The sequence below is a fragment of the Nanorana parkeri genome, unplaced genomic scaffold (genome assembly GCF_000935625.1).
Source record: "Nanorana parkeri isolate BGI_ZX_2015 unplaced genomic scaffold, ASM93562v1 scaffold376, whole genome shotgun sequence".
NCBI classification, from domain to species: Eukaryota; Metazoa; Chordata; class Amphibia; order Anura; family Dicroglossidae; genus Nanorana; species Nanorana parkeri.
The window spans coordinates 1,214,201-1,231,208 of record NW_017306644.1 but is presented as its reverse complement, the minus strand read 5'-3'; the positions used below and the strand labels follow the sequence as shown (position 1 = coordinate 1,231,208).

The following is a 17,008-nucleotide window of genomic DNA, read 5'->3' as shown; positions in this document are numbered from 1 at the left end:
CGGGAAGTGAGCGAACACATACCGGCGCTCGCTCACTTCTCGATCATCTCCCTGCAGAGAGCTGTGACTCACGGCTCCCTCCTGGGATTCCCCTGTCCGATCCTTCAGCGCTGACTGGCGGAATGAGAGGGGACGGGTACAGCTGGCTCTGCCTCTAGATAGGCAGAGTCAGCTGTCACGCAGCTGGGTGGATCTGGACATTACTGTCGGGATCCGTCCCGGCTGCGGCGTCACAGTATACCGCGAGGTGTACCTTGCGATATACTGAGCTTTGGATGACAGGAGGACGTTAGTTTGTGTCCTCACGTGACCCTTAGGAGAACTCCGGGGAAAAGCCCTGACCCCATAGTTCTCCTTTAACCACCCATCTTACACCCCACCCCCAGCTACTGATTGGCTGGAGGCTTCCTTCCTGGCACTATAGCCAATCAGCGACATTCAAAGTGTTGCCAAATGTCTCAGCTACTCCTGCGCTCATCAACCACGCCAGGCTTAGAGACCCCGTCACCGAGGAACTTCACCCTTATCTTCAAAATAACAACAAAGCCACCTTTATGAATGTCTAGTTATGACAATCTACACACACTTCTACATAATTGCAGCTTTTCATTCTTTACATACAGCTGTAATTGGGGTGCACCAATACCGGTTTTTCGGTATCGAGTATGAGTACCGATATTTATATTTCGGTACTCGCCGATACCGGGTACTTCCAGTAGCATGGAGCCTACTTCCCGGCCAATCGGCAATCCAGGAGGCAGGTCAATTAGCTTCAGTGCTGCTTGAATGTAAGATGATTTCTTATCGGTGGGCTGAGCTCCATGCTGATGTGATTTTTCGTGAAAGGGGGTAAAGGGCCGGTTTATGAAATGGGCAGGAAAAGGCCTAAAACTTATGGACTTCATGTCCCTGACCTAAAATAAAGTTCCACCGTTCTCCAGACTTGCATTCACCTCCATATGCCCCCTGTTCCGCTGTTTATTGACACGCAGCCATGATGTAAGCCTTCTCTGTCTCTTAGACTTCTATGGCGCTGTGTCCCACTCCCAAGGCTGAAGGCGATCTAGAAGTCTATGAGGCACAGCAGAACCAGGGTTTTGGATGGAGGCAACCATTTTGGGGTAATCAAGGTCAGGGGAAGGGGACAAAAAGGTTTCCTGCACTTAGTCTTAAAATCATTTAAATCAACCCTTTAAATGCACACTGTCACTGTTTTTCCCTTTACATATATTTGTTCACTTGCAATGTGACATTGAACTTAATTGAAAGTGTGACCATTCCCGATAGTCAAATCTGAGACTTTTTAATGTCTATTTGCTGAATGTGCTGGCCCAGCTATTCTGCCCCTCACTTTTTATGTAACTGCCGGGGAAGGAGAATACTATGGAACACGGATGCGCCACCGCAATACTGCAGCAGCTAAAAACCATAAATAACATCATGTCTCTGCGAATCATGTCTGTGGCTGAGAGTCTTGCAATGGCTCATGGGATTTGTAGTTTCACAACATCTGGAGTGCACATTGTCAACCCCGCTATAGCATGTCACTTGAGTGACAGCTCTGGGGCTGCTGACATCACATCCAAGATGGCGGCACCCAGCAGATGTCTCACACAGGAGATAAATAACAAACATTAAATGTGCATAGAATATTATGGGAAGCTTGTTGTGGAAATTAACGCGCTGATGACAGGGCCTCTTGAACGACGCTGCAACTCCTCGCTCTTCTTTACCCCGTCCAGCTTCCTCCGACTTTACGTACCACGCCGGGGGAAATCACTTCTACTACTTAGGAGGAAGATAAAATATAACGTGTCTTATTACACCCCTCATAATTATCATTAAACTTTATTTTTGTCATTTAAAGGAATATTCCACCTTGAAGGGCTTCCCCAATGTTATACCAATATTTAGGGTGTAACATGAAACATGGTCACATGCCCTGCCCCCGCTTACCTAAATTGTGGGGTTCTGCTCCCTGCAAAATTCTGTTTTGAATTTGTCATGGCTGTGCCAACCTTTCACAGCAATCTGTCAAAGGGAAGACTACCGTTCATATCTGTCAGACTGTGGTGGAGCACAAGTGTGGTGGTGCGGGGGACACAAATAATGCAGGAGAATGCACTTGCAATGCACTGATCGCATTTGCAACCCTATGCATGCTTCAATGCAAACATTTTACTATTGCATAATTTTGCTTTAATGTTAATGTGGGCACGTCTTACATTTCTGCAATAGGTGGACTGCTGCAGCGCTGAATACTGAAAAATGGCCTGGATGGGAAGGGGGTTTAACACCGCGGATGTCAACTGGTTAACAGCGCTCCACAAAATAGCTAAAACAAAAACAGCAAAATTACCCAAAAAATAAGAAGGAATTGGGAAAATATCTCTCCGCTTTCACGTTCCGGGTCGTAATGTGAGGATGTCCCTAGAAATGGGCTCTTAGCTGCCGACATCAGCCGATCAGGACGAGACCCGCAATAAACTGCACAGCCCCAGTACTAAGTCCTGTCCTGCCCACAATAAACATGGCCACCTGTTGGAGGCGAGGCCCGTGACGTCACTATCCAGCGTCAGGTCGCGCTACCGTTAACACGCTCTTTGCTCGTTGGCATCATGGCGGCGCCCGTAGATGGCGTGACGACGAGCGAAATGGAGGAGAAAACAGAACCGATCCCGGGATTTCCCGACACTGACAGCTTTGTCAAGGTGCCTGAACACTGAAATCACCTCCCGGGGACATGTTACAGATTTATGATGTTATATCAGTGCGTGTCACTGGGAGCGACTCTGTGTACTGGGCTGTTATCATATTATACTGGGCTAATATCACACTATACTGGGCTAATATCACACTATACAGGTCTGTACATGGTGTATACAGCTAGACACAGGGCCGTATACGCTACATGGTGTATACAGCCAGACACAGAACCGTATACTGTGCTGTACATGGTGTATACAGCCAGACACAGGGCCGTATACTATACTGTACACATCACACTGTATATGGTGTATACAGCCAGACACGGGACCGTATACTGTACATGGTGTATACAGCCAGACAGAACTGTATACTGTGCTGTACATGGTGTATACAGCCAGACACAGGGCCGTATACCGTACTAGACTCTACAGCCAGACACAGGGCCGTATACCGTACTGGACTCTACAGCCAGACACAGAGCCGTATACTGTACTATACATGGTGTATGCAGCCAGACACAGGGCCGTATACTGTACATGGTGTATACAGCCAGACATAGGACCGTATACTGTACTGGACTCGTATCACACTGTACATGGTGAATACAGCCAGACATAGGACTGTATACTGTACATGGTGAATACAGCCAGACACAGGGCCGTATGCTGTACATGGTGTATACAGCCAGACACAGGGCCGTATGCTGTACATGGTGTATACAGCCAGACACAGGGCCGTATACTGTACATGGTGTATACAGCCAGACACAGGGCTGTATACTGTACTGGTCTCATCACACTGTACATGGTGTATACAGCCAGACACAGGGCTGTATACTGTACTGGTCTCATCACACTGTACATGGTGTATACAGCCAGACACAGGGCTGTATACTGTACTGGTCTCATCACACTGTACATGGTGTATACAGCCAGACACAGGGCCGTATAATGTACCGGACACACATCACACTGTACGGAGTGTATTGCGCCATGTTCTGATTGGTTTGTGTCTTGCAGCACGCTCTGGGAACGGTCGTCTCCACCACAAAGTCATCTACGGGTCTCCCGCAGTGTGGAGATGAATTTGACTTCTACCGCAGCTTCTCCGGCTTCCAATCGTTCTGCAACACTCAGGGGGATCGGCTGCTTCACTGGTACGTCGGGACTGTCTATAGAGCCGCAGAGCTTTCCCGGGAATCATTCTGCGTTATAAAACGTCTGTCAGAGTTATTATGGGATGGCGATGCAGTGAGGGGAACTGGGACCCGGCAATAAATCCGGGACTGAGTGATGATTCGAGTTCCTCTTTATAGAACTCCAGAAATTAACAAAATGAACCCTTGCAGTGGGACTACCCCCGCACTGCGAAGGGTTAACCGCCCGTTTTCGATCTGGGTTCTGGATTAAAAAAGATATACTCGCCTGATCCTCACGTCCGCCTGGCTGCTAGACCGACATGACGGAGCAGGGGGCAAGAGAGGCGAGTGCTGACCGCTGCGGGACTGAGGATCAGGTAAATAGATCTTCTGTATTCCTGACCCCCTAGACCAAACCCAGCAGTTAACCCTTGCAGTGTGGGGCTAGCTCCACTGCAAGGGTTAACTTTTTAATAGCTTGAGTTCCTCTTTAAGTTTTTGGTTCTTCTAGATAGGATTTTTGTCTTTTGCCCCCTTTCGTTTTCCATCTAAAAAGAACGATGTAAAGTTTATCCAATAACATCATCTTCGTTTCTGTTTCTCTTCATTTGGGATCCGGTCGTCTTCTGATGCAGCATGAGTCGCATAATGCAGTATCATGGCTGCCGCAGTCACCTACGGGATCGCAGTAAGGCCGGCGGCGCCCTGGAAGACAAGTTTGATATGCTGGTGGACGCCAATGACGCTGTCCTGGAGAGGGTGGTGGGTGTTTCTTTAGCACGTGATGATACATATGATGATGCGTTCTCTGTAGATTTCCTCTCGTACCTCATCATGCAGCGGTAGAGAACAGCAGCAGTGACAGGTTCTCTTTGCTTTGCAGGGCATATTGCTGGACGAAGCTACAGGAGTCCACCGTAACAAACAGCCTGTTCTGCCTTCCGGTCTCCAGGCACCGAAGACGATCGTCTCCAGCTGGAACCGCAGGGTGAGCAGACACGCAGAAGCACCCGATCGGTTTTGGGTTTGCATTGTTCTTCATGCAAATGTTTTGTTTTGTGTTGGCAGGGCAACGACACGAGCAAGAAAGGCAAAAGCCAGACATTCCGTCTGCTTCACGCCAAGAACATTCTGCGACCTCAGCTGAAGTTTAAGGAGAAGATCGACAACTCCAACACGCCTTTCGTCCCGAAAATATTTATCAAGCCCAACGCTCAGAAGCCGCTGCCAGAGTGTAAGGAACTTCCGCGGCATGGGGGTGTTTTGGGTGTCAAACTAGAAATCTCAAAGTGTGTACTAAGCCAAACACTTCCAGCTCTAAAGATTCTTAATGAGGTTAAAGGAGAACTATTGGGTCAGGGCTTTTCCCCATAGTTCTCCTAAGGGTAACAGGAGGACACACACTAGCGTCCTCCCGTCGCCCAAAGCCCCGTATACCACGAGCTGAGACGCCGCAGCCGGGATGGATCCCGACACTACTGTCGAGATCCACCCAGCTGCGTGATTGACAGCTGGCTGTGCCTATCTAGAGGCAGAGCCAGCTGTACTCACCCCCGTCCGTTCCGCCAGTCAGCGATGGAGGATGATAGAGGGGGGATTCCCTACACGGAGCCGTGAGTGACAGTCGCGGCTCTCTGCAGTGACAGGATCGAGAAGTGAGCGAGTGCCGGTATGTGTTTGCTCTCTTCCCGATCTATTGAGCCGACCTGTGACAGTTTCATTGTCATTTAGTCATTTCAGCAATCTCCTTCGTTTTTTGTTTGCTTTATGCAGACCAATTATTTGACCCTCCTGAAACAGTTCCATCTTTCCCACGAGCGCAGTATATGTCTTCTGACAAGGTTGTTTAAGAAATGAGAAGCTCCTCACCGCATCAGTTAGGGTTTAATAATTTGTTGCCGGCTGAAACATGTTCATCACTGCTGCAATTATCCGATGGGAGGCTCGGATCTATCTGCTTAGCTAAACCGCTAAATCCAGGTGGTGACTTATTTTTGGCCAGGCAGTGTATCATTACAGCATGGTGGTTCCACAATGTTCACACCTCCCATCCTGTTCTTGGACAATCCGCATCTACACATTCCATGGTGACTAGATGAAGGTGACTGTTGTGGTTATAAATGCTGGGGTGTGTTCCTGACACTCGGAACTGAAGAAGTGTCTTGGAGAAGCTACAAAACGTTTTCAACGTTACAGGACAAGTCCAGGTGAATGTGACCAACTCCCAGCTAAACCATGATGGTGAGAAGAAATAAATAGGATACTTTTGATTTGTGAGGCTCGGTGATTTGTCCTCCAGATCTGCTTGAAGCTTTGTTAGTATGAATTTAGAATTCCTCGTATTGTCAGTACATGTCGTCCTCCCCTCCTCGATGACTGTGCTGTTATGTTCTCAGTTCTCAGGAATAAACACGAACGACTACAGCGCCCTGAAGACCTGGACGTCCCGGCAGCGCTGGCAGATTTCATCCACCAACAGAGACTGAAGCAGACTGAAGATGACATGTAAGATGCAGAACAACTAATTTACATACACACACCGTGACCACCGTATCAGAAAAACTAAAACCCGATCTGCGCAAAGCACTTTGTGGTCACCGTGCCTCCGGCAGTCATATACGTCTGAACAGATTTTAACAACTAACCAAATTGTGACTCCTCCCCCTCCTCCATATCCTAACACAATAGCTATGAGCCAGGATGGAGTATTCTCTATTATAGAAATGGTAACCGATTGTAGTACAACAGCATTATGATATCTATGGGGTGGGAACAGACTCTCTTTTTTAGAGGGTGTCAGGGAGGGGCTGCAGATTGCTTGTGTCCGCAACGCAAAGGAGGTAAGGCCCCATTCAGACACGAATCTCTGTGCTGCGTGAGGGGCCGTACCAAGTAGCTGCCGGGAAGGACAGGTGCTGCGTGTGATTAGTACGCAGCCCCCGTCCTTCTTCTTTGTGGGGCTACTCGGCCGTACGCTCACCTCAATTGCAGGTCCGTTGGGGTGCGGGTGAGCGTATTAATACGCCGCCGGAATGGATCCTGTATGCGTCCCGGCCAGAAAACCCGCACCCCTACGGACCTGCAATTGAGGTGAGCGTACGGCCGCGTAGCCCCAGAAGGACAGGGGCTGCGTACTAATCACATGCAGCACCTGTCCTTCCCGGCAACTGCTTGGTACGGCACCGCACGGAGCTGTACGTGCAGGCCGATTCGTGTGTGAATGGGGCCTAAAAGTGATTATTTGTTCTTCATTTCATCAGCTTAAAAGTAATGCCCATTGAGAAAGAAAACACACAAACGCAGGCCATTGAGATTGTGTCAATACACACACAGAGACCAGATACACAGGGGTGATTGAGAGTGCTGAGGTTGCAGAACTCTGAAAGCCACAGGCAGCAGCAGGATGATGGGATTTGTGTTTCACCATGGCTGGAGGGCAGAGGTTGCCTTCCCCTAGTATAGATACACACAGACTATAGAGGGTGGATGAATACACATGTACTCAGCTCATAGAGAGTGAATGGATACACACATACCATAGAGAGTGACCACACACACACACACACCCACAGAGATTGACTTAATACACACACACAGACCATAGAGAGTGGCTGAATACACACAGACTATAGCAATTGACTTGACATACACACACTTGCACACCCACCACTGAGTGTGACTGGGTGCCAGTAGCACTGCTGTAATGATGGTTTATTGGCTGGTTAGCCAACCTTTAGTAATACCTTTTCCCATTCCTTTTATAAAGTCTTCTCTGACTCTAATGTCGTCTTTCAGGATGGCTCACCCTTATCAGTATGAACTGGATCACTTTACTCCGCTGGAGGGCTCTATGGAGAAGCCGGACATACAGGTGAGTTGGTGCAATCTGCAGCAAGGATCTTCATCAATAATTGCATATTCTATTTAATGTATTGTTACAGATGTGTCATCCTATAACAGAAATTGTCAGAGGTCTCTCCTGTGGTGGTTGGTCTGATTTGACTGATACCTGAATCATCATCATATGATCCTAGGATCTGACTACAGGCGGTGCTGTCATTAGATGATCTGCACTTGTTTCCAGAAACTACTCCACTATCAGAAGGAAAACCTTGTCCAGGTCCTCGTACCTTTTCTCGTGTGACCTGTAGCTGTTCTTCCATGGACTTGTTAGAAGTAGATAGTCAGATCTGTTATGTTCCTTTTGTATGTTACTTCAGTGCCTGTCAAGTGGGCCACATTTCTGATGGATAAAGAGAACCCATCAGTATAAAACTTTAGGAAATATAATTAAAGGAGAACTATGGGGTCAGGGCTTTTCCCCATAGTTCTCCGAAGGGTAATGGGAGGACACAAACTAGCCTCCTCCTGTCACCCAAAGCTCAGTATACCGCGAGCTGTAGCTCGCCGTATACTGAGACGCCGCAGCTGAAACGGATCCCGACAATTATGTCTGGATCTGCATGAGTGACAGCTGGCTCTGCCTATCTAGAGGCAGAGCCAGCTGTACCCGCCCCCGTCCGTTCCGCCAGTCAGCGCTGGAGGATCGGACAGGGGAGGGAAAATCCAGCCCCTCCCCTGTCACGGCAGAGAGCCGTGACAGGATCGAGAAGTGAGCGAGCGCCGGTATGTGTTCGCTCACTTACCGATCTACTGAGCCGACCTGTGACAGTCTCATTGTCACAGGTCGGCTCAGATTATGAGGCGGAGGGAAAAGCACTCACCTCATAGTTCTCCTTTAATTTACTGCTACTGTCCTCAAACACTTTGCCCCAGTCAGTAATGTGCTGAATGAGTACGGACCAGCAACAAAAACAGCTGCTCCTCCCCGGGGGGGCAAACGGGTACGTCCAGCCTTGTGTAGACGCTGGCTCTCGGGTGCTGTGGTGGGTTTCATATTTATTCTTCTTGCCATTAATGGTTGCCCCCACATGCAGTCATTATCCAGATTTGCAGTTACCACCATATCATACACAGGGCAGTCTGGCATCGATTCAAATGAATATTTTGCTTTGTGTTTTTCCAGCCATTTGCACCTCTCACTGACGTCCCCTGTCGTTTTGTCACCACGCTGGTCGATCTTGTAGAGCTGAATGAAAAGTTGTTGCAATGCTCCGAGTTTGCTTTGGATCTGGAGGTGAGAAGACATCCAATACTGGAATGGTAGGACAGAAAATTAGATTCTAGCCTCAGGTTTTTCAGGTAGAGAAGCTGAATTCTGGTTACTATGTGAAGCACATATGTGTCTGATCTTCTGTTCCTTCATAAGCTGCAGATTCTTATTGTTGTCTGATGGTTGATGGATCTCCTTCTCCCCTCTCTAGCACCATTCATACAGAAGCTTCCTGGGCCTCACCTGCCTCATGCAGATCTCCACCCGCACTGAAGATTTTATCATCGATACGCTGGAGCTACGCAGTGACCTCTACATCCTCAACGAGAGCTTCACTGACCCTGCCATCGTCAAGGTTAGGAGTGTGAACTGTTGTAAACCACATGAACAGTTGAAGTGGAACTCAGAGATGACGTACGTGATGGAGTCTGTCTCTCTAGTGTTAACACTCTTGGTAGTTATGGCCGTGCTGGACAGATCTCAGCGGCGGCCGTACCAATGGTGTAAACTCCAGTTTAGTGGTTATGTGGGAGTCTTGATGTGTTAGGAACGTGTATTGATCCTCAGCTGCTCAACTATTGGAAGTTCCAGTATGCCATTGTGTGTAGGGTGAGGAGCCCTGGTACAGAGATTCCTACATTTTACTAGTTTGTCACGTCTTTTGTTCTACTTTTCCTATGAATACTCAATGTGTTTCAGAGGATTGGGGCTCCCCTCTTCTTCAGGGATTTGGGGGTGGATTGGACACTGTGTCTTCTACTTCTGGGTTTTGTGGAGCGCCTGTTCCTGCCATCAATGGCAAATCCTGGATGGTTTTTTTTTTAACTATCATTTTGAGCTGTGTGGTTGTACTTAACTGACCAGTCATGTGATTCCCCCTGCCAGGTCCTCCATGGAGCGGATTCAGACATCGAGTGGCTGCAGAAAGACTTCGGCTTGTATGTCGTCAACATGTTCGACACCCACCAAGCGTCCCGCCTGCTGAACCTCGGGAGGAATTCTCTAGATCACCTCCTGAAACTATACTGCAGCGTCGAGTCCGACAAGAGGTACCAGTTAGCCGACTGGAGAATCCGGTGAGTCACCATCCAGCATGCAGTGTGTATGCCAAATACCAGAGAACGCAGCCAATCTAACAAGCTGTGTCTGGCCAACAGCCCCCTACCAGAGGAGATGTTGGAGTACGCCCGGGGAGACACCCACTACCTGCTATACATCTACGACCGCATGAGGGCAGACCTTCTGAAAGCCGCCAATGGCAAACCGAACCTTCTACAGCTGGTCTGGCAGAAGAGCAAGGAGATCTGTCGCAAGGTGGAGCCCATTCATTACTTCTGACCTCTCTCTTTTTAAAGCTAGCCAAATGCCTTATAATTGGATTTTAAACTCTCATATACGGGGCTATTCACAAAGAGGTGAAGAGTCTGGAGAAGGCCGGAGAAGTGAGCAATCTAGGACAACATAGCAGAAGTGAAAAGTGAGCTGAATTGGAGAATTATTCCAGATCAGCTGTGTTGTCCTAGATTGTTCACTTCTCCGGCCTTCTCCAGACTCTTCACCCCTTTGTGAATAACCCTGTTAGATTTACCAGAACTGTGATGATATAAAATATATAATGCACAACTGTATATGTGTGCCCCCTCAGCTCCAGTACTTGGGCTGTAGGTGACCATATGTCCCTTAGATAAAAGAACGCCTATCATGACCCATAGGAGCCTCGACATACAGACCCTGGTCTGCAGTAATAGTCAGTGCTATCAATGTGAGAGAAGGTGGATGTGTCACGGCTCAGGTAGTAAAACAATATGAAAGGTCAGGCTGGTATGTACCATCTGGGGGTCCATCACCCCAATCATGTGCCTATTGGGGAACAGGTGTTCGGAATTCTAGGAAGTCTTTATCTAAGACAGCGGTTCTCAACCTGTGGGTCGCGACCTATTGAGTGGGTCGCGGTGTCCATTTCTGCTGCGCTTGGTGAGAGCCTCCTCCTTGGGCATCAGTGTCAGTCAGCGGGAGGACAGCAACAGCTGTGAATATAAAAGTGCCGCTGTACACACTCCCTGGCCGCTGCAGCGACATCTAGTGGCCGGGGAGTGTTTACAGCAGGACTTTTCTATTCACAGCCGCTGCTGTCCTCCCACCTCCCATACAGTGCGGGCTCTGCAGGAGGTGGGCATCTTAGCAGTGCTGGGGCTGAGGAGGCTGCATGGAGACAGAGCAGGCTAGCAGGGGCTGGGGAGGGCTTGCATTCCTGTGAGTGTGCCGCTATTTTTATTTCTGAGTCCACCGCCTTGCTAAGTCCCGAGAGTCCAGCGCCCTGTTGGGGGTCACCACAACTTGACAAATGTTACCAAGGGGTCCCGGCCCTTGAAAGGTTGAGAAACACTGATCTATATATCTATCTATCTATCTCTATCTATTGTGTGTATTTAGAAACTTTTTCCCTTTTGATACAGAGATTTATGAAACCGATCTTCACTGAGGAATCGTATCTGGAGCTTTACCAGAAGCAGAAGAAGCACCTCAACACCCAGCAGATGTCAGCCTTCCGCCTCCTGTATGCCTGGAGGGACAAGATGGCGCGGGTGGAGGACGAGAGTACAGGGTGAGGACAGGTGGAGGAATAAATCACACGATAGCGAGCGCTCGTATTTGTCTTTTTTGAAGGTTTCTTATCGCCATGTTGTGTGTTGTTCCAGGTACATTCTGCCCAATCACATGTTGCTGAAGATCTCCGAGGAGCTTCCCAAGTAAGTCTCTACCGGCTAACAGGAATGTTGGGTGTACTGACGAACGCCGGGCCCTTGTCTGTGCTCAGAAGGTTTTTGTAGTTTAGATTCCAGAGAATGCCGCCAATGTGATAAGGGGCATCAATGTGATGTGGTGCATTTCAGAGATAGATGGGACCTGTGCGCAGTTTAATGGTTGTAAAATGTTTTGGTTTTTTTTCACATACCTTATTTTCGTAATGTCATCATTGGATCCTCTGTTCTCCACTAAACAATGCACACAGGTCATGGCGGGTGGGAGGGGCCTGCAGGGTTCTGTACATCACTTCCTGAAACCATCACAGACCCCTGCTTCTGTGCCCCTCTCAAGAGTCCTCAGTCCTGATGCAAGTAGTGGGCTGGATCTTGGGAGGAGTTATGCAAATAATGCCTTCATGGGTGGGTGTCAGCCTGGAGGAGTGGGTGTTCCTCTGCAGGCTTGATATGTAGATCTTCTAAGTCATGCCAACCTGAAATGCTCAGCCACCATAATTGAAATGCACTGAATGAAGGGGGAGGGGCCAGGGACAATCAGGCTGGGGTTGAAAACCTAGATCAGTGGTGGGGAACCTTGGCACTCCAGCTGTTTTGGAACTACAAGTCCCATGAGGCATTGCAAGGCTCTGACAGCCACAGACATAACTCCCAGAGGCAGATGCATGTTGGGATTTGTAGTTTTGGCACAGCTGGAGTGCCAAGGTTCGCCACCACTGACCTAGATGATGCTGGATGTCTTCCAGCCAGGAAATGAGGCGGGCTCAGTCTGACCTTATGCAGCTCGTGATGTACATTGTGAGCAGCTCACAGTGTGCGGTGGTATCGGAGTAAGACTGAAGGGAAGGCGGGAATCCTGCATTAGAACTAGATAAGGGGTCAGGTTGTTCGGACGGTCTGTGTGAAGTCTAATTTTCATTGTCTCCTGTGTGTAGGGAGCCGCAGGGAATCATCGCTTGCTGTAACCCGGTGCCGCCTCTTGTGAAACAACAAATTACCGAATTAATACTGCTCATCCAGCAGGCCAGAGAGGTCCCCCTGCTGAAGGTACGGCACATTGCCGAGTGTCTCCTACACAATTTAATGAACAGACCAACTTCCATCAGGACCCGGCCTGCACCTGCAATGTTTATAGGAAAGCTTAGGCCGATCGGTGCATAAGAACACTTCTAGCACAACCTGCAGTCAATCAGGGCGCTGGAATGTGTGTCACATGACTAGATCATTTACTTTATATGGACCAGACCACAGCAAGTTACAACATAGGCACCCCAACCTGTGTCCAGTCAGAGCGAGGGAGTGTTTGCCTTCCCTGGTTGCTCCCCTCACGTTCCGCCATCAACATGTTAATGACATTTAAAGAAGAAGAAGAAAAAAAAGTCTTTCTGCTTTCATGACATAACTTATTTTAGTTTCAGTGATGTCATCACTGGGTCTCTGTGCTTCTGTGTACATCGCAGACCATTCATGGTTGGTGGGAGGGGCTGACGGTGCAAATATCAAAATGCCTTGATGGGCGGGTGTCAATGTGGGGGAGTGGGCGTTCCTAGGCAGGGTGCATTTGTATGCAGACTGCCCTAAGTAATGCCGCCATGATTGACAGATCTGACATCCAATGAATGAAGGGGTCGGGCCAGGAGCAATCAGGCTGGGGATCATGCTGGATGTCCTCCAGCCAAGAAATGGCTCTGTCTGGCTATCTGAAGTTCTCAGTGTGCGATGACAGAGTAAGGTATCTCAGTCCAGGTACAACTGTGCAAGACAGGCCGGAGGTCAGATAGAAGATGGGAGGGCAGGACGGAGGTCAGATAGGAGATGGGAAGGACGGAGGTCAGATAGGAGATGGAAGGGAAGAACGGAGGTCAGATAGAAAAAGGAAGGGCAGGACGGAGGTCAGATAGGAGACTGGAGGGAAGGACGGAGATCAGATAGGAGATGGAAGGGAAGAACGGAGGTCAGATAGAAGAAGGAAGGGCAGGAAGGAGGTCAGATAGGAGACTGGAGGGAAGGACGGAGATCAGATAGACTGGAGGGAAGGCCGGAGGTCAGGTAGCAGACTTGAGGGAAGGCCGGAGGTCAGATAGCAGACGGGAGGGAAGGCCGGAGGTCAGATAGGAGACTGGAGGGAAGGACGGAGATCAGATAGGAGACTGGAGGGAAGGCCGGAGGTCAGGTAGCAGACTTGAGGGGAGGCCGGAGGTCAGGTAGCAGACTGGAGGGGAGGCCGGAGGTCAGATAGCAGACTGGAGGGAAGGCCGGAGGTCAGATAGCAGACGGGAGGGAAGGCCGGAGGTCAGATAGCAGACGGGAGGGAAGGCCGGAGGTCAGATAGCAGGCGGGAGGGAAGGTCAGATAGCAGGCGGGAGGGAAGGCCGGAGGTCACTGGTGTCCTCAGGCTTGGTTGACGTGTCCGGTGTTCTGCCTTCCTGGTCGTTATGAGGAGATTAATAGACCTTTTTTTTCCTCTGTTAGTCAGAAACGAGCTCCGTGAAGAAGAAAGGTCCCATGCCGGACTTTGAGGTAAACCTTCTCTCCGTCTGTGATTTTGTAGTATTTGGTGGGGAATTCTCGGTGACCTCCTTTCTCTTTCCTCACTCAGAAAATGGGGAACCAGCTGTTCGGGCCGCATGATAAGACGCATTCTCCAAACGCACAGGACCCCTACACTGGGGCAGGTGAGACCCCTGACCCTCTGCTGCCCTCTGGCTGAGAACTCTGAGAAATGTCGATAATATTGTGTCCTTTGTTCTCCCAGTTGTACCGCTGGCAGCCGGCAGCCTGTTCAGTGATGAGGAGCCGGAACCACCTACAGAACCGCACAGCCCTGCCGCCGTCCTGGCACACGCCACTATCTCTATATTCAATGTAAGTGTTACACTGGCCATGGGGTGCTTTAGAGCCAGAACTAATCCTATGAATTAGGATGGTGCCGCATAACACAGACACATGGGTTCCAGTTTGGATGAAGCTGTTTCAGGCTTGTAAACCATCATCAGTGCAAGATTTGAACGCGTTGATCATTATGGTGTGGGCAGCAATGATAAGCAATCAAGGTTAGGTGGGGGAGGGGTATTTTGGTTTCTTTTGGCCTCCTCAGCATAACACATCTGGTTATACTATAAAATGAAATGGACTATAGATGAAGACTGGATCCCAGTTGTTTATTGACCTATTAAGAGTTGGTGACGTCACTGATAATTTAAGTATTAAAAAATGTTATTGTCTAGGAAAGCACTTAAAACTCAGACATTCCGAATGGTCCGGACCAGGAGAGGAGATCACTGTACATGTACCGCATACCTGGAAAGTGACAGCAATACTCAATTGGCTTTATTTCCCTATACATAGAGAATTCAGTGATTAGTAATGTGAGAAGGCGACAGAGGTGGTCCAGCCCGGGCCTTCTCCGTAACCACATAGTGGTCCAGCCCGGCGTCTTCCATATCTCCATTGTAGGCTAGCCAGGTCTCCCCCCATATTTTCATAGTGGTCCAGCCAAGCCTGCACCATATTTCCATTGTAGTCAAGCCAGGCCACCCCATATTTCCATTGTAGTCAAGCCAGGCCACCCCATATTTCCATTGTAGTTTAGCCAGGCCTCCCCCATGTTTTCATAGTGGTCCAGCCAGGCCTCCCCATCTCTCCATTGTGCTCCAGCCAGACCTCCCCCATATCTCAATTGTAGGCTAGCCAGGCCTCCCCCATATCTCCATTGTAGTCTAGCCAGGCCTCCCCCATATTTTCATTGTAGTCTAGCCAGGCCTCCCCCATATTTTCTTAGTGGTCCAGCCAGGCCTCCCCCATCTCTCCATTGTGCTGCAGCCAGACCTCCCCCATATCTCCATTGTAGTCTAGCCAGGCCACCCCCATATTCTCATAGTGGTCCAGGTCGGCCTCTCCCAGATCTCCATTGTAATATAGCTAGGCCCAGTATCTTCATGGGGTAGGCCTGGCTGGACAATAATGGAGATATGGAGGAGGTCTCTCTAGACCTCTATGTAGATATGGGGGAAGGCCTGGCTGGGCCACTATATCATGGTCCAGAGAGACCTCTTCCATATCTCCACTGTGGTCCAGCCAGGCCTTCCTTATATCTCTATAGTGGTCCAGCCAAGTCTGCACCATATTTCAATTGTGGTCCAGCAGGGCCTGCCCTATATCCTTGCAGTGCCCTTGCAAGGGCTCTCTGAATGACCATTTCATATGATAAGGTTGACATTCTCCATTTTAATGCTGTATAGTAATTGCTATGATTGGGACCAACCTATGAGCTGGAATCTCATCTCTTGGGGTTTGTCACCCAACATTAGAGAAATGATCATGGCTTAGAGATGGGGAGTAGTATGCCAATGCCTTCTGATTTCTTTCTTAGGATCCTGACGAACCTACGGACAATGTAAGCGGCATCTCATTAGCTATGCAGAAGGCCAGAAGTATAATGGAGTCCTTTAACAACCCGTTCCGTATGGTAAGCTATCTGTGATCGGTCCTCTTTAGATGTACGCGCACAAATAAATGCTGATTTGTATCAGAAATAAAAGCAGCATTATGACTAGAGCAGGTGAAATACACAGGAGGCGGACATACCTTCCAGGTGACAACCATTGCCGGGACGGGGGGGGTTATTATGAACATACACTGAGTGGCCAGATTATTATGACCACCTGATGTTTGTAGGCAAATTAGCTATAATGTGGCGCTGAAGTTTAGAGGTGCACCGAAATGGAAATTTTAAAACCAAAACAACAAAAAGTCAGGCCGAAACCATCATCACCTTTCATCATCTCGTGGAGTCAGGAGGCGGCCCAACGAAGTACTGATGGGGTGGTCACAATAATCTGGACACTCAGTGTATATCTTCAGATACATTTTATTTTTTGTAAATTTGTTTTTTTTAATGATTTTTAAAGCCTCGTCTTCTCCCCCAGTACTGCGAGTCATACAAAGGGTGAGCAATACAGATAACTAGTTACATGAAAGGTTACCTAAGACGAGGACATACAGTATACAATATGAATATACAACAAGATGAATAGGAGAGATCCCGGTCTGTGACAGTCTACTGCAGCCCCTCTCAACCTTTTTACCCTGACGGATCCCCTAATAAAAATGATTATTCATTTCATAGTTAAAAAGCTTTTTATTCGACTTAAAAGATTTCAGAAATGACTGGTCCTCTTTAAATTGCTTTTCACGCTTAGCCGAAATTCATTTCAAAGTAACTTTCTTCTTTCAGTTCCTTCCAACTGATGTTCGAGGCGCCCACGCTTCTCAGGCCGCTAAGCT

At 48.7% G+C, this 17,008-nt stretch overlaps 1 protein-coding gene across 1 annotated transcript in view; it reads left to right on the top strand.

Moving 5' to 3' along the window:
• The first annotated feature begins 2,609 nt into the window (after positions 1 to 2,609).
• EXOSC10 (exosome component 10) overlaps positions 2,610 to 17,008 on the top strand; it is a 20,488-nt gene continuing 6,089 nt past the window's right edge. Inside the window, exons 1-19 of the mRNA XM_018559023.1 lie at positions 2,610 to 2,711; positions 3,729 to 3,865; positions 4,483 to 4,609; positions 4,731 to 4,835; positions 4,916 to 5,081; positions 6,244 to 6,352; positions 7,643 to 7,718; positions 8,874 to 8,984; positions 9,172 to 9,315; positions 9,846 to 10,036; positions 10,118 to 10,274; positions 11,417 to 11,565; positions 11,660 to 11,710; positions 12,658 to 12,769; positions 14,195 to 14,242; positions 14,322 to 14,397; positions 14,478 to 14,587; positions 16,095 to 16,190; positions 16,959 to 17,008. The exon at positions 16,959 to 17,008 is cut by the window's right edge and continues 34 nt beyond it. Coding sequence (XP_018414525.1) covers positions 2,619 to 2,711; positions 3,729 to 3,865; positions 4,483 to 4,609; positions 4,731 to 4,835; positions 4,916 to 5,081; positions 6,244 to 6,352; positions 7,643 to 7,718; positions 8,874 to 8,984; positions 9,172 to 9,315; positions 9,846 to 10,036; positions 10,118 to 10,274; positions 11,417 to 11,565; positions 11,660 to 11,710; positions 12,658 to 12,769; positions 14,195 to 14,242; positions 14,322 to 14,397; positions 14,478 to 14,587; positions 16,095 to 16,190; positions 16,959 to 17,008 — 2,108 coding nt within the window. The 5' untranslated portion in view covers positions 2,610 to 2,618. The remainder of the gene's footprint in view (positions 2,712 to 3,728; positions 3,866 to 4,482; positions 4,610 to 4,730; positions 4,836 to 4,915; positions 5,082 to 6,243; positions 6,353 to 7,642; positions 7,719 to 8,873; positions 8,985 to 9,171; positions 9,316 to 9,845; positions 10,037 to 10,117; positions 10,275 to 11,416; positions 11,566 to 11,659; positions 11,711 to 12,657; positions 12,770 to 14,194; positions 14,243 to 14,321; positions 14,398 to 14,477; positions 14,588 to 16,094; positions 16,191 to 16,958) is intronic.